This window comes from Carcharodon carcharias, chromosome 5, assembly GCF_017639515.1.
Source record: "Carcharodon carcharias isolate sCarCar2 chromosome 5, sCarCar2.pri, whole genome shotgun sequence".
Classification (NCBI taxonomy): domain Eukaryota; kingdom Metazoa; phylum Chordata; class Chondrichthyes; order Lamniformes; family Lamnidae; genus Carcharodon; species Carcharodon carcharias.
In genome coordinates, this window is record NC_054471.1 from 85,839,643 (window position 1) to 85,865,605 (window position 25,963).

The 25,963-nt window shown below is 42.4% G+C and overlaps 1 protein-coding gene and 1 long non-coding RNA gene across 2 annotated transcripts in view; one reads left to right on the top strand and one right to left on the bottom strand.

Annotated features, from left to right (window-relative positions):
• LOC121277908 overlaps positions 1 to 17,554 on the top strand; it is an 81,062-nt gene extending 63,508 nt beyond the window's left edge. Inside the window, exon 2 of the long non-coding RNA XR_005943002.1 lies at positions 16,272 to 17,554. This is a non-coding gene — a long non-coding RNA (uncharacterized LOC121277908). The remainder of the gene's footprint in view (positions 1 to 16,271) is intronic.
• A 7,179-nt stretch (positions 17,555 to 24,733) lies between these two features.
• Positions 24,734 to 25,963, bottom strand: part of asrgl1 (asparaginase and isoaspartyl peptidase 1) — a 72,411-nt gene continuing 71,181 nt past the window's right edge. Inside the window, exons 7-8 of the mRNA XM_041188468.1 lie at positions 25,144 to 25,390; positions 24,734 to 25,020 (exon numbers count right to left, since the gene is read on the bottom strand). Coding sequence (XP_041044402.1) covers positions 25,173 to 25,390 — 218 coding nt within the window. The 3' untranslated portion in view covers positions 24,734 to 25,020; positions 25,144 to 25,172. The remainder of the gene's footprint in view (positions 25,021 to 25,143; positions 25,391 to 25,963) is intronic.

Below are 25,963 nucleotides of genomic sequence, written 5' to 3' on the forward strand. Positions count from 1 at the left end.
AAAGCTGTATCTTCAAAGTAAATGGGATTTAAAATATCTCTGACCTTGGTCACAGTTCATCCTCCTCCTGAAGGCATGAACTTATACAGTTCCACAGACACTAGCTGACAATCAAGATGTGAATCCAAACAGTAAGTGTTGGGAGGCTGGCCGCTGGTTAACACTGGAATTCAGTCCTCTCCTCACTTGATATACAGACATTCGCAGTTTCCAACAAGATAACAATCAGGAGTGCAAGTCATGCTTATCTTATTTCTTCCCTGTGTCTGTGTTACTGAGACAGATTATAATGTTCCCACTGTCAACTGTAATTAGTGCATACAAATTTGGGGAATTATCCCAGGATCCTCCTGGTTAGTTTGGCTTTATAATGTAGAGTGGTACCGACTGGGGTGGGGTAAGTAAACTGGATGACTGGGTCCATTCCTCTCTCAAATTGTCATTATAAAAATCAAAACTTAAGACATAATTTAATTTTTGCCAAAGTTCATTGCTGTGCTGGGAAACTTCAATGGATTACTTCCATTGCACCTGTTAGACCTATTGGGGAAGCCAGACTAGAAATACAGTCACAAAGGATAGAGAGATGGTGTAGACAGGAGGCAGATCCTCAGGATGTTGGGACAAGAGGAAGCAGTTCAAATGAGATAGTCTTCACCTCATCCAGACTAATTCCATTGTATGAAGACATTACAGGCTGGGGACATAACTCATAAAGTGACGAAAGGATGAATAAAACTGACCACAAAGTCCTGACCACAATACCAAAAAGATCAAGTCAAGAATAAGGGCTTAGCTGGTTCTTTTATATAAAAACATATGAAAGATCAGGAATAAATTAATATGATTAAGGAAGATGTTAATAGGATTAAGGAACATTATTGTTGGTATCTCAGAAATAAGGCTAGTGATAGAGGACGATCATGAGCTAGGGTTTAGAGGATCAGAAATGTTTCACGACATGACCTCTCAATAGGTAGCGGAATGTTGCTTTATTTATAAGGACTGAAATTGCACTAATAGAAATGGAGGGGATAGCAGCACATGAAAGAATTTACATTTTGATAGCATCTTGCACAACTGCATATTCCGGGGGGAGGGGGGGATGCGAAGTATGGATGGCTTTCCAATCCCACCTGCCGGGAGCAAAGTCTGGAAGCCAACTCACTCCGTGCTAGCCCACCCCATAGTCATAATGTGCTGTGGGCAGGCAAAATAGGCTGACAGTGTGACCTCCGCCCCTCTCTAGGCAGGAAGCCCCACCTTTAGGAACTATTGGCCAATCGGATTGGCCAGCAACTCCTGCAGTCCTGGCAGTGCCAAGATCCCATCAGCCTCAAGAAGGCCCATGGATCCTAGAGTGAGCTAATTCCAGGGTGTTGGGTGGGAAGGGTTTGGGCAGGCTAGGGAGGGGGGCAGTGGGGTGGTGTGGTGGGTTTTAGAGAGCAGGTGAATAGGTAGAAAAGAGGGGGGTACTATCTTAGGGGGCTGTTTCCCCCACAGATTTACAAAGTCACCTCCTGAAGATAATACCCCCTTTCCTTCCTGGCCTTTTAAAAAGATTTGAACAGAAAGGGCCTGCCTACTCCCAATCGACTGCCCACGCCAATTGCATTATGGCATGGCCAGTGTATTATCAAGCTTGCTTACAAGCTCGATTGACCCTTGGTTATTTATTTAAATATTGTGGGCAGGCTGCCGGTTTTGGCACCCCCTGGTAATATGGAGGTGAGTTTGGGGATGGGCAGCAAGGTGCTTGGGTGGGATTCTGCCCTATTTTATGTGCCCCATCTCACCAATTTCCCTCCTCCCCCCACAACTGGAAACATGCCCGGGAAGGGGTTGGGGGGGGGGGTGGGTAGGGTGGTGGTGGTAGATGGGGGCGGGGAGGGGGGGGGGTGATGCGCACATGGCTCGTAAAATTGAGTCCATGGTAATGAATAAATCATGGGGCATTATATCATCCTTGATATGGAATTAACAGGTTTGGACAACTTAAAGGGAAGAGTCAAATCCAAACAAATGGATGCCTCCTCACACAGCTTGTGTTGCAGGGATCTTAAACTGAGGCTGAGGCTGGAATGTTCAGAGTCTTATTCCCGGCTGAAAGGATGGGTAGGATCTGTAGCGAGTTAGGAACCTGTTGACAATGCAGCAGTCTTTACTGAAGCTCTTGAATAGAGTCACAGTATTAGCATCCCACCTTCAGCTTCCCCAGCCAATCACAGTGGGTGGGTGGGATTTTGAGTTGAATCTGTCAAAGGAAGGGTTTCCAATTCAAGGGCCCCAGCAGAGATCGAATGACTGAACTGCAGTTGGATTACTGATGCTGCAGTGACCACTGGAATGAAGAGGACACATGGGAAGACCTTACCACCCCACCACCTCTCCTCTTGGTAAGAGTGAGACACCAGAAGGGGGTTAGGGGGTTCCCGAGCTCCAGCTGCAGGATCTAAGGGGCTACAGTGAAGTAAACTCTCCAAAGAAGGGGACAACCTCTGGCGTGAATGGAAGTGACCGAGGAGGTCAACAGCAGGAGCATGCACCCTCCAACCTGGGGACAGTGCATCAAGAGGATCCAGGAAGTCAGGAGGATGGCAAAGGTGACTAAACACTTTCAGGAACCAAGTTCCACACTCTGACTTCCCTAACATTCTCCTACATAGCACTCCTCAGGACAACACATCTCGCAGCTCCACTCATTCCTTTGTCTCCAGGCACATCCTCACATCCCCATCTGGACGGTCAAAACACTTACCTCATCCTATTGCCCTCTCACACTGGTACCTCACAGCAACCTTCCACGCAAACCATTACTAACAGCTTTAACTCTCTGCTTTCCTTGCAGGACAGGAGAACACAGAAGTCCAAGGAGATGCAGAAACCTGTATGGCAGTCAGAGTGTGTGGGGGAGAGGCAGGCTAGGGTCCTCCAGTGACAGACATTTTGACAACCACTGGCACTGTGAGCCCACCTGGTCTACTTGTTCCAGGAAACTGCAAGTGTCAGCAATGATCTGCTATGAGGGCCTGGGCCTCCTGCAGCACTGGTGCCCACATATGTTGAGATTTGCTGCACTGTCTGTAGACCCTGTGATGGAGGTCTTGCCTCTTTCCAGTTGGATCTTACTATCCATTCCCTTTGCCCTGTGCAACAGCATGTGACTGAGGGGAAGACAGCTGGAGCTCCTCCTGATGTTCCTGTTGCTGCTCCTCTTGTCCTCATCAGAGGTGTAAAGTAGAGCTGCATAAACTGCTCCCATGCCGCGGTGAAGACTGATAACAGGGAAGTGCAGCTAAAGGTGAGTAAAGTGATGAATTAAAGTTTTGATGAATTAACTTCCAAGAAGTTGGCAATCATTTGTCTAGCAGTAGTAATACACTTGGAGGAGAAATGCTGTGAGCAGCAACCTCTCACCTGATCATGGCTGGAGCTTTCAGTGAGTTCATTCACAGATCAAAGGCTTCCCAGCCTGTCAGTTTTATTGAAGAAGCTCTCCTTGCTCTGATCTCGGCTTGATGACCCTGGCAAGTTACTGACAGCTTGGAATCCCTCGCACTGCTGTCAAAACCAGCAATGCTGGGTTAAATCCTCAGCTAACTGGGAATTTAAATATTGAAATTAATTACCAGGCAGCCCCAAGGTGGTCCTCACTTGCTTGCAAAACCACCCAGGTGAAACTCGGATGGGCGTGGGATGGTGTCGGGATCCCAATCTGACACCACTTTTGGGAATTTTATCTCCCACACACTGCAGAAACCGCCTGGGAAAATTCTCCCATCAAAGCACCAGAGATGGCTAATTACCTTGAGCTGGTGGGGTCAGAGATTTTGCATTGTTACGTTTGGTATTGTTATAGTTAGCAATGTGGTGGTACATGTCTTTGAGAAAATATATTTTGGAACTAATGGAAAGTCACACTTAAAAATAGGACACAAGAAACTTGGATGTTATTTTAAGATACTTTTACACTACACTGAGCACAGACAGGTAGAAATGTGTTTACATTGTCTGGCTCCTGTCTGCCTTTCTCATTGTCCTGCTTAAAATGAATCTGTGCACTTGCACAGACACAGACAAGTGCAGGGCTTCCTTTGAAATGTAAATGTTTAGATAATGCAGAGAGATTTTAACGCACTAACTGCACTGCATTCTGCAAGCTGTAGGTCTGGATTTACATGACAGGTCAGTGTTGGTGAGGATTAGAAGCCTAGAAATTACTGTTGGTGATACCTGCAGACACATCTTTGCACATCTGGATGACATTTCTCTGTCTGTTATTTTACAAAGATATTAACTAATATGTTCATTAAAATAACATGCAGGGAAGTCTTGTGGTGCCGTGGGTAGTGTCCCTGCTACTGAGCTAGAAGGTTCAAGTCCCACATCACAACTTGATGACCAAGGAAGATGCATTCATATCATGTCCGAACAGGTTGATTATCAACTTGCAAATCCTTCTAATGTACACCAATGGCAGGTGGTAAGTGAGATTCCTGGTCAGCCATGTGACAACATGGGGGTTGCTGTTCTGGTGGATTTGGGACTTGCCTGTTTGCCCTTTTTGTGGTGGAGGTTGTGGCACTGTGGGTCTAGACCTGCCTTTGACTGGAGAGCTGAAGAATATGACAATGGCAAGCAGTAAGATCAGAAGAGTCACCTGGGCAGCCATGTTTGATGTGGGGTGAAATCCCTCAAACTATAGCCTCTGGCACAAGCTGGTGACATGTTCCAGGAGAAACTAGCCATGGAAACAGACATGAGTACATGCTTTGTCTGCCTCATGTGCCATTAGGCACGGGAGAGGAGGAGAGCTTTGATGAATCATTATTATGTCATTATCATTGCACCATGTGACTACCAGGATGTTAAAAAAAATATAGCAGCAGACAAACATGTTAAGTATTCTCCTGAGAATATTATAGCAGTCACTTTTAGGAAGAAATAAAATTCATACAAAAGCACAGAGGAAGCAAAATACAGAAAGACATCTGAGTGACTCAAAGAATATTTTACACATTGAAAGAATAAGTGAGTACATTAAAGGCTAAATTGGTCAAGTTATTACGGATGACCACAATCCTGCAGATATATCAAATGGATTCTGTTGTAGGGTGTTTGTTACAGTTCAGTAGATCTGAAGAAGTCTTCGTGGTCATACTTAGATGAACTGTTAGTCTCTGTTGACTCTCAGAACTATTTACAAATATACAGTAAAGGGCACAAGCTAGGAGAAGTCTCCATGCTTGCTGGTACACAAGACTTTGTCCAACACTCAGCTGACCCTGGGTCGGGTCATGTGCTCTGTTTCATCACTGTGTGGGCAGTACTGTACTCGGTACTGAGTTCAGAGCTCTGAAGAAGAGTCATACGGACTTGAAACATTAACTCTGTCTTTCTCTCCACAGATGTTGTTAGACCTGCTGAGTTTTTCTAGCATTTTCTGTTTTTGTTTCAGATTTCTAACATCTGCAGTATTTTGCTTTTAAGTTTTGATAGCATGTCTTATTTTTCAGCAATGCTTTAGTTTATCATGCATTTTCAAAGGTATATACTCAGCTTGAATCTTGTGTTTCAAATCTTCTAGTTCAGCTTTGATACCAATATGTTCCAACCTTATTTTGTTTTCCTTTTGCAGCGTTTATTCACTTTGGATTTCATTCAGTCAGCTGCTGGCTCTGCATTGCCATCTGCTGTTGCGGTTCGGTAATGGCAATCGTGCTCAGCATGAAAAAACATTTTCATCAATTGCTACCTGAAATGGCTGCCTGCAGAGCTCTCTTGCTCAGCATTTAAGTCTAAAGTCACAAATTTGTTGAATTCTGGCATTTGCTTACCTTTAGCTGGGTTTAAAAGTTGCGATTCTCCCAGAATATTCAATTAATTATCTTTTTTTTTGAGCGATGTGTTAAGGCGCCGAATTGGCGATTGGGCCTTTAGCAAAGGTTTTTTTCAAACTACACTTCTGACTGAAATTTTTAAAGATTTGTCAGGAATTGCGGTAGCCTGGAATTTTGAAAGATTTAGCTCACCTTTGCTAGGTCTGGTGAATGTATGCTCTGGAATTTGAAACTGGGCTTCCAAAGGAGATGCAATGGAGTCTTCTGCTGTAGTAAGGGATTTTAAGTTTTTGCCTTCAGCTTCCAAGCCTTTCTTTGGAAATTTTTCTTGGCGATTTTTCCTTCGTCCTTCTGCTTCTGGAGCTTCTTTTTAGGTCAGAATGCTTTGCTGCAGTTTTTCTCAGTCTCCAGCATTTTAGTTTCTCTCTGCATTTTCTGCGAGGTCTTAGGTTTTTCCACAAGTTGCCACCAGGGTGTTGGGTACAGTTTGGTCGGTCTGAAGAAGTCTTCATAGTCATACATAGGTTAGCTATAAGTCTTTATTGACTCTTAGAACTATTTACAAATATACAGTAAAGAGTACAAAGCTCCTTACTTTCTGGTACACAATTCATACAAAAGCACAGAGGAAGCAAAATACTGAAAGAAATTTGAGAGACTCAGAATATTTTACACATTGAAGGAATTGGTGAGTGCATTAAAGGATAAATTGGTCAAATTATTACAGATGACCACAATCCTGTGGATACATTAAATTGATTTTGTTGTAGGGTTGATTACAGTTCGGTCGGTCTGAAGAAGTCTTCATAGTCATACTTAGGTTAACTGTTAGTCTTTGTTGATTCTTAGAACTATTTACAAATATACAGTAAAGGGCACAAGCTAGGAGCTGTCTCCATGCTTGCTGGTACACAAGGCTCTGTCCAACACTCAACTGACCCTGGGTGTGGCTCTTGAGCTCTGTTTCATCACTATGTGGGCAGTACTGTACTCAGTCCCACATTAACCCTCTATGTGCCAGACCCTTATATTCATTATATCAGTTTGCAAGAAAAGTAGGTAACTTCCAGACATAGTCAATGGAACCAAGTAACACATACAGCAATTTAGTAGTAATGCAGCAATTGGAAATACTGGGCATGAATTTCATCTAAGTGCTGCCTCCTAATGGTGCTACGTGTACCCTCTTTGGGGTTTTTGCTGGATTGTCACCTGCTTTTGGTGCTGCCACTGAGTCCTTGAGAAGAACACCCACATGGGCACCCACTGTGAAGCAAGGATTGCATTGCTATTCTGATGTTAGGCAGTCCTCCCGGCTGACGGCAGTCTTTCGAATTTGGATCGCACAGGTCAAGGCAACAAATTTATGCATCGTTTTATAAAAAGCAAGCAGTCAGCTGCTATATAGGCCCTGTATCAGTGCTATTTAAAGGACCAGGACCAGTCTCTGAATTTGCAATTACTCAACAATATTTTTGGAGGTGCTGTAACTGGCATTGGCAGTGGCTGTTGCAACATTCTCACAGTGTTTTAATCTAGAAAGTCAGTTGCCCACCAGCTTAATACAATTATACACAATTAATATACAATTAACACACAGAGAAAGCTGAGGATTTGGTGACCCAGCCACACAAAGGCTGCAACAGGTACGGAGGCAGCAGTAGCAGTGCATCTGGATGACAGAGATATAGGGTAGAGGCTGCAGAGGAGACAAGTTTAGTGCCATTCCCTCTGTCAATTTTGAGTAGAGTCTTCTATGTTCCTGGACATGCCAGCATCTCAGTGTACATACCCAGTGTTCTCCTATATACCATTGTATTGAGGTCTTTATCTGAGTTCCCTGCAGTAGAATGTGTCTATGAGCTTGTCCTCCAGGAAGTTGGCACACAAACCATCCCTCACCCAGGCCAGGCTGCAGCCCACTCATGTCTGGTGACTCACCCTGTACTGATCCTGACTCTATTTTAGTTACTAAGCTACATGCAGTGTCAGTATCTGAGCTGGAGGCTGCAAGTGTCAGACTCAGTGATTGGGCCTCATCATCAGTTTTTTTTCCTTTACTCTTTCATGGGAGTGGGCATTGGTGGCAAGGCCAGCATTTGTTTCTCATCGCTAACTGCACTTGAACTGAGTGGCTTGCTATGCCATTTCAGAAAGAAGTTAAGAGTCAACCACATTGCTGCGAGCCTGGAGTCACATATAGGCCAGACCAGGTAAGAACGACATGTTTCCTTCCCTAAAGGGGCATTAGTGAACCAGATGGGTTTTTACAACAACCAATGATAATTTTATGCTCACCAGGTTTATTAATTGAATTTAAATCCCACCAGCTGCGATGGTGGGATTTGAACCCATGTCTCCAGACCATTAGTCTGGGCCTCTGGATTACTAGTCCAGTGACAATACCACCATACCAATGTCTCCCCATTGTCTCTCAGTTACTTTTCTGTTACTCTCTGTCCTCCTCTTGGGGCTGAAATGACTGAGCAGCTGGCAGTTCTTGGGTGTCGGAAATTAGGAAATCAAAAGGGGGAGCTTGGAGCGAGGGATAGGATCTGGGGTGGGAAGCAAAAGGTCTATCATCAGTAACTTGTTCATCATGTTAGATAGGAGGACGAAGACGAAGGTGCATTATGAATTGAGAAAGGGCATAAGGCCAATTTCCTAGCCTCAGTAACATTGCATATCATGGGTACAGTTGTGACTAGTCCCATGATGCTGAGAGCCTCTGTGGGCCTCTGCAGATACAGGAATCCTTGTGTGCAATGGTCCTACACCATTTGTTGTCTATCCTTAATTGTCCTTGAGAAGGTGATGGTGATCCACCTTCTTGAAATGCTGCAATGCATGTAGTGTAGGTAGACCCAAAGTGCTCTGCTCCCTTCTGTTATGGGCCATGAGAAAGGGCAGAATGTCAGTGATGATATTGCACTAGGTTTGAGTGATGTGCCTTGCATATTTGAATGGCTGGAAGAATGTGGATGCAACAACAGATGGGGGTGAGGCTGGCAGCATTGGAATATGTATATCTAGGTGCTAGGTGTGAGTCCTGAGTGCCAGTGAGTGTTGATGGGTGAGTGAAAGGAGTGTGGTGCATTGAGAAGCATGAGAGGTTAATGGTGTTGGGGGTAAGAGATACCATGTGAAGATATGTTCACTGACCTTGACCACTCATGTGAGGTCATTGGACTTATTGCGGCATTTTTGCCAGGTCCGTAAGTTCAGAAGAATTGACTTTCCTGGCCACCAGCTCCCAATCCCTTCTGAGGGTGGCCCTTGAGGATCTCCTGGCTTCCTACAGAACCATTGTGTCTCTCCTCCTACCCAGCTCCACCACTAATGACTCCAGTGCTACATCTGTGACCCTGGAACCCTCTCTCTGCCCTGCTGTTCCATTGTTTGTATTTTAAATTGCAGCAATGTTATTCAGTGCACCTTGCCTTTTAAAGGGACAGACTGTCTTTAAGAGCAGAAGGCTGGCTGCACTATGTGCCATCAACACAATGTTACTCAGCCCCCTGCAGCACGAAGAGGCAACCAGCAGCACAGCAGATGTTAAGCTCTGTGCTGCAATCATGGGAACATGCTGCAAGTCTTAAATTTAACTGCTGCCCACTTGAAACAGAACCAGGATGGGCAGGATTCCATAAATACTGGATAAACACCCAAGACCTACATAATGAGAAATGGGGCTTCAATAGTCAACAGGGAATAAGGTATGACCCTGATAATTATAGGCTGGTTAGCTTATCAATGGTGTGATAAATACCTGGAGGCATTTTGCAGGATGCTTATAAACAAACTATGGTATGGAAGGGTCAGCACAGTTTTAGAAGCAATAGGTCACGCCTTGTAAACCTTCTGGAATTTTTCAACGGTTACTAAGCTGGTGGATGAAGTTAATCCAGTAGCTGCAGTTTACTTGAATTTACTAACAACATTCAGTAAAGTTCCTGAAGTGAGACAATTAGAGAATGCTATAGCTCACAGAATAGTTGCCAAAATGTCGAGGTGGATTGAGAGTTGGCTTAGCAACAGAAAACAGAGGGTGGTGATAAATAGAAAATGTTCTGCCTGGGAAAACAAATTGATCAGGATGGGTCTGAAGGGACCCTGCTGCTCACAAAATGGTAAATGATGTGGTCCATTGTACTTGGATTATTAAATCTGTTGAAAGCACAAAGCTATGTGGTAATGGTGATGAGGAGAAAGGAGAATTATTATCCTGATCTAAAACATTCCAAATTTCACAGGAATTTATCTGAGTGTGACAACAACGTACGTAAAGATGCAAACCCTGTATTCAATTTTCAATTTGAATTCTTTAGGGCTACAATTAGCTTGTAAGGAGTTAACAAACAACATGCACTTAAAGTATTTCTCAACAGAAAAGTCACACAAACTGGCTTAACATTATGTAGAAAATATATGTCTAAGGGGTTAACATTTTAACTGACCATAAGTCATTGTCTTTATTCACAAATAGCCTTACCTTTGTCAAAAGTCAGCCTTTTGTTGTTACTTTAATGTAAGTGTGACAAGTGCAGTTATCCATTTTTTGATATAAACTCTGTGGTGTTTGGATCATATTTCTGTCAGTAAGCATGTCCTCAATCATGGTGTTAAACTATGCTGCCATAAACCAATGTGTCAGACACAACCCGGAGTCATGGGTTAGATTGATAGCTGTTTTGAAGATCATTGAGAATTCTCTGATTAGACAGCTCCCTAGCGAGGTGCCTCTTGTTACAGGATTATATTGGACTTTGTGGTCCGAATTTTGTGGTTGTAATGACTGTGAAACTGTCAGAATTCACTGAGTCATTACTCCACTCAGACTGAAACTGCTGGATTGCTCATGGTCCTGTGTAAATTTATCCAATTTCCTTTTGAAATAATTAATGGTCACCATTTCCATCATCCTCATAGGCAGCAAGTTCCAGGTCATTGTCACACACTGAGTACAAAAGTTTATCCTCACACACCCCCATCGTACCCTCCCTCCATCCACCTCAACATCCTAACCAAAACTTTATAAAAGTTGAGCATGACTTCCCTGCTTTTGTACTCGATACCTCTATTTATGAAGCCCAAGATCCCATATGATTTGCTAACCACCACATCAATATATTCTGTCAACTTCAAAGATCAATGCACATGAATCCCAGGTCCCTCTGTTCCTGCATTCGCTCCTGAACTGTGCCATTAAGTATCACCTATCTGTATCCCTTCTGCCAAAAAGCATCATCTCATACTTCACTGCAATAAATTTCATCTGTCCCTTGTCTGCCTATCTCCTCATCTGTACATGTCCCATTGCAGTCGATTGGCATCATCCTCACTGTCTGCTAAATCTCCTAGTTTGCTATCATTGACAAATTTTGAAATTTTACTCTGTTTTCCAAAATCTAAGTCATTTATCAAAAAGTAGTGGTCCTAGCATTGACCTTTGGGGAAAACCACTGTCTACCAGCGTCCAGTCCAATAAATGACCATTTAAGATGATTCACCATTTTCTGCCATAAGCCAATTTTTTATCCAAGCTGACACTGACCTTCCTATTCCATGAGCCTGTTTTGTTAACCAGCCTTTTATGTGGTATTTTGTCAAAAGGTTTCTTAAAATCCATATAGACAGCATCCACTGCATCAACCTTCTCTATTACTTCATCAAAAAATTCAACTAGATTAGTCAAGCATGAACTGCTTTTACACAAATTCATCCTGGGTCTCCTTTTCCAAACACCTGTTGATTTTTCCTGATTATTGTTTCTAAATCCTTATCCATCACTGATGTTAAACTAACTGGCCTATACTTGCTAAGACTGTCCTTACATGCTTTCTTGAACAAGGGCATCACATTTTGCCACTCTTGAAATCTCCGGCACCTCCTCCATATCTATGAAAAATTGGAAGATTATGACAAGCCCTTCCGCTATCTCCATTCCCACTTGATTTAGCAACCTGGAATGCAAACCATCCAGACCAGATGACTGATTCACTTCAAGCATTGGGTCTGCCACAAACATTTTGTCCACTTGGCCTACCTCATTCTCCAGCACCAGATCCTAGCTGGACTGAAAACATACTGGTCAAGATCTTGACGGACCGCACCCCAACCAGCCTGTGCTTGCAAAACTCAAAAATGTCCAACATTAGATGTGATTCCGCGATTGAACAATATTTACTAAATAGTTCTCAGTATGCTAAGAATCACTGACAACCAATTTAAGATTGCCTGTCAGGCTCGCAGTGTGGCACATTTGCTTGTACTAGAAGCTACATATATTAATACACAGGGCCCTGTTCTTTGCAGGCAGAAATAACATGTACACATGTGTGCCAGTTACAGCTAAACAAAATATGTAACAGCCATTCACTGGTTCATTACCAAGGGCAGTGTCTTGACCAGAGTCAAGTGTCTGGTCTAAATTTTGAACAATGCTCAGCAGTTAACCGTCAGTCACCATCAACTGGTGCAATCTCCATGGAATACCTCGACCAGAGTCCACTTGCCAACCAATCAGCACTCTCTTCTCATACAGTATAAATATGTTGGTTCCCCTGACATTGGTATTTTCTTGCAAATTGTCCTGATGAGTGAAGGCAAAATGCTTTGACAAAAAAAGTCTCTGTTCAGCAATACTTATTCCTTTATGCACCTTATTCCTTTTTTTTTACTTCTGTATGCTGGTGCTCAACCCACCCCACTCCCCCTGCAAATTTCATTTAAACCCTCCACAACCACATAGTGAACCTCCCCACAAGGACTTTGGCCCCAGTCCTTCTGAATAAGTGCCTCCTGCCCCAGAGCTTCTCCAAATGTCCCAAGAATCTGAAGCCTCCCAGCTGCACCATGCGGCAAGTGAAATGTTATTTATTATTATACACTTGCCCTGAATGTTCACTCATCTCACACACTATCACACAAAGAATAGATACAAATTAAGTTACATCTGTAATTATAAAAACCGAATTTATAACTCAGTTTTTATATCAATGCAGACCTGATATCTTGGTTGAATTGATGCTTTAGTTGGAGTGAAGGTCTTTTAGAAACAAAGGGTTCTCTTGAAGCTGCAAGGCTCTTGTAGATGAACAGCCAGGTGATTGGTTCTCAGGTGGATTTGGAAACTGGCTGCTGTAGACTAGAAAAGCTATGATGGTTCAACTGTTTCAGATATTTCCTGTTGTTTTAGATGTTTCTCTCACGCACACATCTACTTTTCAGGGTGTATTATACTGCAGTCTGATCACTTCATGGTTAACATTTCTGGGGTCCAGGCCACCATGACAGTTGACAGTGATCATTCTCTCTTATCTCCGTCCCAGTTTGAGCTCAAATATTCTCCGTTGCTCAATATGGTAGTGAGACCAACTGTCTAGTGATCTCATATCCCTCAAACACTGGTTCATCTTTAAACAATGAGATATTTAAACTTCACAGGGGGCTGCCAAGTACCCTTATTCAGGTCCATATTTAACTAAATATTGACCACAGAATCAAATCTCTCCACAGCTTAAATGCCCATTGTCACACATTAATCTTACAGGTTTTGTGGTCACTTTCACAAAGTATGATCTTACAGTTGATAATATCCAATATCATCATGCTTGTACTGGTACAGCCAACTGAGCTCAGGGACCCACACCACAGGACTTCCAAAACTTAGTGATAAAGACAATCTGAAAGCCAACCTCAGCTTGCAAGCTGGATCCCAATAGAAAAAACAACCAATCATCGACCTGCTATTCTCTGACATCATTTCCTGCTTTTTTGGAAGTTACAATGGCACATCCCCAACTCAGATTTATCAGCCACCGCTGCTGCTGCCAGGTCTTGCTGTCTCCTGCTCCCTCACTCAGACCGTTCCTTGCTTTGTAAAAGATCTTTCCTCACTGTGTTGAATTACTTCGCTCACCAAATTCTCTGAGTACATTACTCTGTTAAAGTGGCACTCTGTCGAGCTGGACTCCATGCTACTAGCTGCCAGTCTCTTCTCATACACACTCATTAATTATTTTATTTCCCCTCTAGTCTTTCTTTTTCACATTGGTTTTCACTTGCATTGACATTTGTCACATGCACCATTTTTCTGCTTCATCTTACTCTTTATCTCTTTCATCATTCACAGAATTCTGGTTTTGTTTGTCCTACCTTTCCCCCCATGGGAGTACCTCAGCTGTACCTGAACCATCTCCTCCTTATAGGTAGCCCATTATTACATTACAGTTTTGCCAGCCAATCTTTGATTCAAAGTTATCTGAGCCAAATCTCCTCCCATCCCACTGAAATTGGCCCCCCCACAATTATTTTGACTCTAGATTGCTCCATGCTCTTTTCCACGGCAAATCTAAACTTTATGATACACAGGATCACTGTCACCTAAATGTTTCCCTACAAACACATTCACTTGTCCCACCTCCTAACTCTAACCCTGGCCCCACAGTCAGTAACAACAACATACCCCTCCATTCAGTACAGAAGTTTTGCTTTTTTGGGAGTATCCTACCCAATAACACTACGCTGGATGAGGAAATCAACTATCGCCTGGCAGAAGCAAGCTCTGCATTTGGCAGACTCATTCATAGACTTTGGAAAGAGCATAGAGTTTGTCTCAGAACAAAGAATAAAGTCTACCAAGCAGTGGTTCTTACATCACTTCTTTATGGGTGCGAGACATGGGCAACCTACTGACATCAAATGGAACTAGAAGCATTCCATCTTCACTGCCTCAGGTCTATTTGCAACATCAGGTGGCAGGACAAAATCCCCAAACCGAGGTTCTTGCAAAGTGCTGCATCCCCGGCATCAAGAGCGTGCTCAGCAGAGCACAGCTTCATGGGGCTGGTCACATGGAGGGTTCCCACATACCAAAGGCATTACTCTACAGCCAGTTGAGCATGAGAACCCACACCACAGGACATCCCAGACTTAGATATAAAGGCAACCTGAAAGCCAACCTCAAGCTGGATCACAATACATGAACAAAAACTTCCTGGGACAGACCCAAATGGAGAAGTCTCTGTCATCAAGCGATTTCAACATTTGAGGAGAACGGAGTCAAGTGTCTTCAGGACAAGCAAGCAAGACACAAAGTCAATGCCCCCATCCATCCCTCCGATACTGACTTCATATGCAGTGTCTGTAATGCGCTATGCAAACCGAGACTTGGTCGAGCATCACATGAACAATCAACCAAATTGTAAACCCCAGTCTTTTTTTGCTAGACATTCATCTGAAGTGGTGGGAGAATCTATCGACTTCATTGTACCAGAGCCAAATCCAGCAATGCCTCCTTCCATGTTGGACCAGAAACACAGATATAGACATTTTTCTGAACACGTTTCAGGATCTCTTCTGCCTCTCTGTCCTTTGCACAATAACTATCCCACTCTATATTAGGATAAAGTCCCTCATTATAAATATGCCTCTCAGTAATTTCCTGGAAAATGTGTTCCCCTACATCTTTCCCACTATTTGGTGACCTATAGAATATGCCCAGCAATGTAATGGTGTCTCAATTGTGTCTTAGCTCTAACCAAATAGTGTATTTGAGCCATTTAGGACATCTTCTCTCTTCAGCATGATGATATTTTCTTTAATCAACATTGCCAGCCCTCCTCCTTTCTTTCCTTCTCTATCTATCCTGAATATCTTATATTCAGGGCTATTCAGTACCCAGTCCTGCCTTTTATCAGCCAGGTCTCTGTTATTGCCATGACATCATATCGTGGCTATCTGCCTCTGCAGCAGATCAACCTATTTACCCTGCTCAGTGCATTCACATTCCTGCATTGAAAACCTATTTTAGACCTTATTACATTCCCTCTTACTCTGATGCCACCTCATGCGTTACTATTTTTTAGTCTTGTGCTATCTGTCTCTCCCAGTCCATTATGCTCACTGTTTTCCCTTTTGTTGGAGATGGTGATTACCTGATATTTGTGAGGCTGGAATGTTAGTTGCTATTTATCAGCACAAGCTTGAATGTTGTCCAGGCCTACTGGATGTGGGCACAGACTGCTCTAACAAGTGGCTTCTATAATGGGTGGGTACTCCACCTAGTTTTCACCACTCAAATGTGAGGAGTAAAACTACCGGCTTGATTTATTGAAAAGTAAACTGAGTGTATATTCTAAGAAAGGAGGTCCACATTGCAGCATATGTTACATTGCAGCTGCTGTACAGAGCTGGGATTCTGTTAGAATCCTTGGGTCTCAATAGCATTTAATTGGGCAGAAAATAACAGTGAGAGTCATAACAAGGTCCTTGGATTGGGGATAGCAGTGGCACTGAGCATAAGAACATATTTAGCATAGATACGTCAACAACGGTAGAGATATAAATGGATAAATTCAGAATAAATGTATTTCACAGTGAGCAAGTTCAAAATTCACAAAGCTGATGAAGGTGCTTTTTCCCCACCAGGATAGTTGCTGCAAGGAATGAACTCACAGAGAAAGACACTTCTTCTGGGTGAATTAACAAGTTGAAGAGGAATCTGGATCAACATCAAAGTCTATACCATATGCATTGTGGACAGAACTGACTTTCAAGCCAAATAGCCGCTTATTGTTCTGGATTCACCTTGGTTCACAACACAACAAAACATGTATTTCTATAGAGCCATGAGTGTAATAAACTGTCCCATTCCTGCACAGGAATGTTATAAAGCAAAAAATTGTCAGCAAGACACAAAAAGCAGATGTTAGGTTAGATGATCCAAAGCAAGGTCAGAGGGGTAAAGAGTGCTGTAGAGGAAAGGAAGAGAGACAGAGAGCTTAATAGATGGATGATGACAAAACTAATGTTTGAGCAATTAAAATAATGGATGCTCTTGAGGTTAAAGGATTAAAGTCATGAAAAAATTGAAAACTAGTCAATATGAGCTCCACATCACAAACAGTCCCAATCAGTGTGAGCTCCACATCACAAACAGTCCCAATCAGTGTGAGCTCCACATCACAAACAGTCCCAATCAGTGTGAGCTCCACATCACAAACAGTCCCAATCAGTGTGAGCTCCACATCACAAACAGTCCCAATCAGTGTGAGCTCCACATCACAAACAGTCCCAATCAGTGTGAGCTCCACATCACAAACAGTCCCTATCAGTGTGAACTCCACACCACAAACAGTCCCTATCAGTGTGAGTTCCACACCACAAACTGTCCAAAACTGCTGCCGGTCATTCCAGCCATTCAGTTGAGGATATCCAATATGAATTGGTACACAATGGAGATTCAGCCAGTCAGGGAAAATCAGGTACTCTCTGAAGTTAAATCCTATCTGTAAAATGATAGGTGTACTCTGCCCTTGTTTCTTGTCTTGCCTTTATTTCAATGTTACATCACAATATGCAGAATACAGTCAGTCCCAGGCATAAGCTCTTCAGTTACATAGCTTTAATAAAATCATTCCTTTTTAAACCTTTAAATCTACTGCTTATTTCCTGTAGCTCTGAATGATTATAAATTTGTGAATTACCTTATTTTGTGCATCACCCTTTATTCAGTTTGTGTGACGCTCAGCAATCTTAGCAGCTTCCAGTTTCAACTTGTGGTAAATGAGTTTTCAAGCTGCTAATTGAATCAATTACTTGGTCAGGGCCTCTATCTTCTGCTAATTTAATCAATTGTTAAGGTGATTACGGCCTTCTATTTTCTGGAATCAAAAATATGGAGATTAAACGAACAAGAGAAATTCTAACCAGCAGACCTGCACTGAGTGTCAGCCTGAATTTTTGTGCTCAATTCTCTGAAGTAGGACTTGAACCAACAACATTCTGACTCAGTGGCAAACGAATTGCCAACTGAGCCATGGCTCATACTAATCAAACAAAAAGCACTTGCACTGCAGTTATGAACTAAATTCACCAAATAAAGGTAACAATATTTCAAGTTTCTAGCCTTTTAATGGCATGTTATTTACTGCCAGTCAAACTCTCTAGCACTGAAAATTAACCATTAAAAGTGTGAAGTCTTATACCTTTAGGATATAATTGTCTTTGGGGATCTACGTTTTTTAAAAAACTTTTTCTTTGCTGCTTTTCTCTCTTTGAATACAATCTTTCATTCCCTATCTGTTTCTTTTTCTGCACTTGATTGGACATTGAATTCACTCACTCCAATTTATAATTCCTTTTCAGTTCCTGAATTGTTCAATTCCCAATATTTCAATTGGTTAAGGAGATACACAGTTGCTTGCCCTGTTTAAAGTTTAAAAAGCACCAGCAAGGGAAATTGATGGGGTTAAACTATTTATACTTCAATGCAAGGAGTATTACAAACAAGGTAGATAAGTTAAGGGCATAGGTAGACACATGGTAGCAGAATATCATTGCTATAACAGAAATCTGGCTAAAGGAAGGACAAAACTGGCAGCTTAATATGGAATTACCTGGAAAAACTCAGCAGGTCTGGCAGCATCGGCGGAGAAGAAAAGAGTTGACGTTTCGAGTCCTCATGACCCTTCTGTTCTGTCGAGAGAGTGCGGAGGAGGTTTACAAGAATGTTGCCGGGGTTAGAAAAGTGTAGCTAAGAGGTGAGATTGGATAGGTTGGGGTTATTTTCCTTAGAACAAAGAAGGCTGAGAGGTGACATGATTGTGGTGTACAAAATTATGAGGGGAATAGATAGAGTGGACAGGATAAAATTGTTTCCCTTGATGGAGAATTCTAGAACCAGGGGACATAGATTCAAGATCTTTTGAGCTTCGGGCGTGGATTGGCACGTGGGATTACGACATTATTGCTCTAAGTGAGACTTGGTTGCAAGAGGGGCAGGACTGGCAGCTCAATGTTCCAGGGTTCCGTTGTTTCAGACGTTATAGAGGGGGAGCGATGAAAGGGGGAGGAGTAGCATTACTAGTCAGGGAAAATATCACAGCTGGGCATAAGCAGGACAGCCCGGAGGGCTCGTCTACAGAGGCCATATGGGTGGAGATGAGGAATGGGAAAGGCGTGACCACACTAATAGGGTTGTATTATAGACTGCCCAATAGTCAGAGAGAATTGGAGGAGCAAATCTCAGAGAGATAGCAGACCAATGTAAGAAACAGAAAGTTGTGATAGTAGGCGATTTTAACTTTCCATATATTGACTGGGATTCCCATACTGTAAAAGGGCTGGATGGCTTGGAGTTTGTCAAATGTGTTCAGGAAAGTTTTCTAAATCAATATATAGAGGTACCAACAAGAGAGGAAGCAATACGTGATCTCCTATTAGGGAACCAGACAGGTCAGGTGACAGAAGTATGTGTAGGCGAACACTTTGGGTCCAGTGACCACAATGTCATTAGTTTTAAGCTAATTATGGATAAGGATAGGTCTGGTCCTCGAGTTGAGATTCTAAATTGGAGAAAGGCCAATTTTGTGGAAATGAGAAAGGATCTAGGAAGAGTGGATTGGCATAAGTTGTTTTCTGGCAAGGATATGTTCAGTAAGTGGAAGGCCTTCAAAGGCGAAATTTTGAGAGTGCAGAGTTTGCATGTTCCTGTCAGGATTAAAGGCAAAGTTAACAGGCATAGGGAACCTTGGTTTTCAAGGGATATTGGCGATCTGGTTAAGAAGAAGAGAGGTGTATAGCAGGTATAGGCAACAAGAAGCAAATGAGGTACTTGTAGAGTATAGAAAATGTAAGAAAATACTAAAAAAGGAAATCAGGAAGGCAAAAGAAGACATGAGGTTGCTTTAGCAGATAACGTGAAGGTAAACCCGAAGGGTTTCTACAAGTATATTAAGAGTAAAAGGATAGTAAGGGACACAATTGGTCCCCTTGAAGATCAGAGTGGTCGTCTATGTGTGGAACCTCACGAGATGGGGGAGATCTTAAACAGTTTTTTTGCATCAGTATTTACTCAGGAAACGGGCATTGTGCATAAGGAAGGAAGGGAAACAAGCAGTAGTTTCATGGAACATAAAGAGATTAAAGAGGAGGAGGTGCTTGCTGTCTTACAGCGAATAAAGGTAGATAAATCCCCCGGGCCTGACATGATATTCCCTCGGACCTTGAGGGAGACTAGTGTAGAAATTGCAGGGGCCCTGGCAGAAATATTTAAAATGTCCTGAGCCACGGGTGAGGTGCCGGAGGATTGGAGGGTAGCTCATGTTGTTCCGTTGTTTAAAAAAGGCTCCAAAAGTAAACCAGGTAATTACAGGCCAGTGAGCCTGATGTCAGTAGTAGGTAAATTATTGGAAGGTGTTCTGAGAGATCTGATATATAATTATTTGGACAGCCAAGGGCTGATTAAGGATGGTCAGGATGGCTTTGTGCGTGGTAGGTCGTGTTTAACGAACCTTGTAGAGTTTTCGAGGTTACCAAGAAAGTAGATGAAAGAAAGGTTGTGGATGTTGTCTACATGGACTTTAGTAAGGCCTTTGACAAGGTCCCACTGGGAGGTTAGTTCAGAAGGTTCAGACACTTGGTATCCATGGAGAGGTTGTAAACTGGATTCAAAATTGGCTGTGTGGGAGAAGACAGAGAGTGGTAGTGGATAAAAACAAAAACAAAAAACTGCGGATGCTGGAAATTCAAAACAAAAACAGAATTACCTGGAAAAACTCAGCAGGTCTGGCAGCATCGGTGGAGAAGAAAAGCGTTGACGTTTCGAGTCCTCATTGCTTCTCAGACTGGAAGTCTGTGACTAGTGGTGTGCCTCAGGGATCTGTGCTGGGACCATTGTTGTTTGTTGTCTATATCAATGATTTGGATGATAATGTGGTGAATTGGATCAGCAAGTTTGCTGGCATTGTGGACAGCGAGGAAGGCTTTCAAAGCTTGCAGAGAGATCAGAACCAACTGGAAAAATGGGCCAGAAAATGGCAGATGGAATTTAATGCGGAAAAGTGTGAGGTGTTACATTTTGGAAGGTCAAACCAAGGTAGGACATACACAGTATATGGTAGGGCACTGAGGAGTGCGGAGGAACAAAGGGATCTGAGAGTTCAGATACATAGTTCCCTGAAAGTGGCGTCACAGGTAGACAAGATTGTAAAGAAAGCTTTTGGCATACTGGCCTTCATAAATCAAAGTATTGAGTATAGCAGTTGGGATGTTATGGTGAGGTTGTATAAGACATTGGTGAGGCCAACTTTGGAGTATTGTGTGCAGTTCTGGTCGCCTAACGACAGGAAGGATATCAGTAAGATTGAGAGAGTGCAGAGAAGATTTATTAGGATCTTGCCGGGTCTTAAGGAGTTGAGTTACACGGAAAGATTAAACAGGTTAGGACTTTATTCCTTGCAGCGTAGAAGAATGTGGGGAGATATGATAGAAGTTTACAAAATTATGAGGGGAATAGACAGAATAAATGCGAGTAGGCTCTTTCCACTTAGATTAGGAGAAATAAACACGAGAGGACATGGCTTTAGGGTGAAATGAGAAAGGTTTAGGGGGAACATTAAGGGGAACTTCTTCATTCAGAAAGTGGTGAGAGTGTGGAACGAGCTACCATCTGACGTGGTAAATGCGGGCTCACTCATAAGTTTTAAGAATAAGTTAGATAGATACATGGATGGGAAAGGTCTGGAGGGTTATGGACTAGGTGCAGGTCAATGGGACTAGCGGAATAATATTTCGGCACAGACTAGAAGGGCCAAATGGCCTGTTTTCTGTGCTGTAGTGTTCTATGGTTCTATGGTTCTAAGATAAATGGCAGAAGGTGTAGGGGGGACATGAGGAATAACTTTTTTTACGCAGAGGGTACTGGGTGTCTGGAATTCGCTGCCCAAGTTGGTGGTAGAGGCAGAAACTTTAAACTCTTTTAAAAAGTACTTGGATCTGCACCTTAAGTGCTGTAAGCTGCAGGGCTAGGGGTTGTGTGCAGGAAGGTAGGATTAGAAAGGCCCTCTGGGCGTCCTTGGGCTGGCTTGGACAAGATGGGCTGAATGGTCTCCTTCTGTGCTGTAACTTTTCTATGGTTCTATGGTTCACACGGTTCCCAGTTGTCTTGTAGAGGGTGCCACAGTGTTTCCATCTCCCAATACAGCAATTTTCAATGCAAAATGTCATGGAGATTAAATGGACAAGGGAAAGTACAACTAACATTGGGCACCATTAGTTGCGCTGCCACAGTTACTTATGGGACAATGTGTACTGTAACCAAAGAACAACTGGAATTACAACATGAATATTTGATCACTGTAATATCAAACATCTTCAATCCAATGTAATGTTCAATATTAATCCATGTGCATATCATCTGGTTTAGCAATTTAGCATCCCATTTAGCAGATGCACTTTTTAACAATTTTTTTGGTTTTTTTGTAACTTGCCGGTGTGCTGATCTAACCTGTCTTTAAAAACATAGAAAAGATGATCAAATGAGGGCACAACATGTGAGTTTTTTCAATACCTACATTGCTTTTAAGATAAACCATTCCAAATTTGCTGGGCACAACTTCTATTTCAACTGCATTGATTTGGTGCATCAACTTTAAACCTTCATTTGAGAAAGACAAATTCTAAAAAGCCAACCCTCGCATACCATTTACCTAAAATATGCGTCAACATCAGAGAAATCTACTGAAGGCCAACTCAGTACCTGTGGCATAATGTGCTAGTATCCAACCAGGAGTGTAACAGTGATAACATTGACTTGGGGAGTAAAAATACACTGGGGCACAGTAACCGAATAGTGTCGTGTGGCATCATATCACCATCTCAAGATATCCTTAAGTGTCTTTACAGCTAAGTAATTACTTTTGAAATGTAGTTACTGTTGTAATGTACGCAAAACATACCTATTATTTGCACACAGCAATATCCCACAACTGCAAGAAATAATCAGTTTTGCTGATCTTGATTAAAGGATGAATGCGGCCTTGTTCACTGAAAGAACTCCCTGCTCCTTTTCAATGAAAACATTGAAGTCTTAAGCTGGTAGTCAGGGCCTAAGTTGAATGCTTCATCTACAAGGTGGCACCTTTGATAATGTAATATTCCTTCATTACTGTAATGATGGAAGCCTTGGGAAATTTAATTACAGGAGTCTGACAGATTCTGTGAGGAATCACAGGCAACTTCTCTCCCATGCTTGCTGCTAATAAGCTCATTAGTGCAGCAAATAGGGGAGAGAAATAGTCAGTGATTGGAGGCAGTGGGAAGGTGAAGGGAGTAGGAGCTGCCTGGGGTGGTAGTGGGGAAGAAAAAGATGCTGGGGGGGTTGTGGGGGGCATTGTGTTGGGCGTGATGACATGGAGACAGGCTGCCAAGGCTGCGGGGTGGGGGGGTGGTGTTGGAGTACAGTTTTAAACCTGTCAACACTCAGACCACTGACAGCCAAGAAACGTTGAACTCACTGAGGTAATGAATTTCCTGTAAATGAATATGGAGTTTCTTGCTTCAGCAGGAGCTATTATATGGGGATAAACATAGTGGATGCTATTGTAATTAACACTTAATTGGAAAATTTAATACTGAATAGTTTTATTTCATAAGAATGATTTGCATTTATGTTATTATATCTCAAGGAATTTCAAATACCAAATTACCCGAGGTGCAGTGCCTGTGTTAGAGACAAACATGCAACCATTTTGCAAGTACCAAGATCCCAAACAGTAATGGACGGCTTCCATTTTTATAGTGCTTTCCTCAGGACATCCCAAAGTGCTTGAGGCCAATGAAATACTTTGGAAGTGTAGTCACTGTTGTGATGAAGGAAATGTAATGAGGTAAATGATCAATTCATTTAGGGGAGTCTCGGACTGGGGAGCATAATCTAAAAATTACAACCAGCTCTTTCAGGAGTGAAATTAGGAAATGCTTCTACACAGAATGGGTGGTAGAAGATTGGAACTCTTCAGCAGCAGCTGATGCTGGATCAATGTCAATGCTTAGGTCAGTTGTTAAATTAAACTCAAGATTGAGATCTCAGACACAATGAAAAGGGTAGTAACTGCCTGGTTAAAATCTTTCAGCTTCTTTTATAAGCAATGAAAACACATTAGCTGTGACCTCACCATGCTGCGGAAGGCATGTTTAGGGTCATGGCTTTTTGTGTAGAAATGGGTCAGTTATTTTGAAAAAAACATTTGTTGTAAACTCAGCAGATCTGACAGCATCTGTGGAGAGAAAGACAGAATTAACATTTCGAGTCCGTATGACTCATCTTCAAGAAGAGTCACATGGGCTCAAAATGTTAACTTTGCCTTTTTCCCACAGAAGCTGTCAGACCTGCTGAGTTTTTCCAGCACTTATTGTTTTTGTTTCAGATTTCCAGCATCCGCAGTATTTTGCCTTTATCTCTGTTGTAAACTTATGTCTGTTGTCTTGTGCCAATTTAAATACTGTGGTGTGTCTAGGAAATTAATGCTTTCCTTGAGTGTTGCATTGGTGATATTGATGAATTCTTCCGATTCTGCGTGAGAGTCCAAATACTGCATGGGTCAACACAAATACAGAAGGTAATGTTACTCCATGACTGCATCACCTAAAGGAGTTAATGAGAAGTGCATAGGGAGATAGTGGTGTAGTGGTTAATGTCACTGGACTAATAATCCAGAAGCCCAGACTCATGCTCTGGGAACATGGGTTCAAATCCCACCATGGCAGCTAGTGGAATTTAAGTTCTAGTAGACCTCTATGTCTCTTAAGTATTTGTGATGCCACGGCACACAAGGCTATGGGCCTAGTGCTGGAAAATGGGATTGGAATAGTTAAGTACTTGTTTGACAGGCGCAGACCTGAGGGGCCGAAAGGCCTTTTTCTGTGCTGTAGACCTCTATGACTCCGAGTCTCTGAAAACCAAGGAGTAGCCCTCGATAAAATCTCAAGAACAGTCCTTGGGGAAAAATAATATTTTGACACATGACCTTTCTATAGCAGCAAATGTTCCCACTGAGCATGGAGTTGAACTAGTGGTTTCCTTTTGTCTAGTATCTTACTTAGCACCTGAAGCTGCTGACTTGCTCCACGGACAACGGCTGCCTTCCAGTAACACTGTTCCTGTGTGATCCTAAGCAGTGCGTGGCACCAAGCTGTACAATTATGGAAGGACTGTCTTCACTGACATTCATACACAGCGAGGGGCATTGAGATCATCAGTGGATTGTGATCTGAAGAGGCAAGCCTGACTGATTTCCACTCGTCATTCATTCATGGTCATTGAAGCCAATTATGGTGTCCTTAGTAATCAGATTACTCAGCACAGATCAAGGATCAAGCCAGGGATCTTCCTGCTCTGCAAGACCAAAAGGGTTGACTATAAGGGAGCATATATTTCATGAATATGTCAGTGATATTTGGTAGATGAGGTTATTCATCAATGATCCAATACAAATAGGAGAAGACTAATCATGAATACCTGGGTGTCACTTCTTCCTTCTGGGAACTTCACTGGCAAATATCTTCAATGGCAGAAGTTCGGATCTCTCCCAAAGCAATGCCATAATACACCTTGCCACCCGTTACTGCAGCCCATGGCATATTTTCAGTGGTGAACTTGGCTGTCCACTCCCCAGCATTGTCAATGACTATTACTCCAGCATGACTCTGTAATCTGGTCCACAGACATTGAAGGCTTGTTTCAGCAGCCTCTGCTGGAGACATGCCTATTAAGTGGGAGGGTGGAGGGAGGGATTATAAAGATAAAATACACAATGGTTATATTTTGCCCAAACTTTCCTATATGTTTCCTTTTTTTCTATGGACAGGATATGAACGCTTTACTTAGGATTTTACATCATAGGCTACTAGACCCAACTACTCCACATTAGCGTTTATGCTCCATCCCCATCTAGCCCTTTCTTCCTCATGTACTGAGCTAGCATCTCTGTAAAGACATCTATGCTATTCATCTCAGCTACATCATGTAGTGAATTCCATATTCTAAACTCTCTCTGGATAAAAGACTAATTAATTTATTAATTATTGGATTTATTAGTGAACAGCTTATATTCATTTCATCTCATTTTGGACTCCCATTCTTCTCTATGATTGCACTATCAAATCCCTTTGAAATTTTAAAGAAAAATCCAAGGAGGTATCCCTCTGTATTCTTCTAGCAAAACGCAATTTAACAAATTAATCATTAAAGTTAATTTTCCATTTACATGCCAACTCTGCAAGTTTTCCTGCATTTCTCTTTTGCTGTAATATTTGACAGTATTAACAATACTGATGAT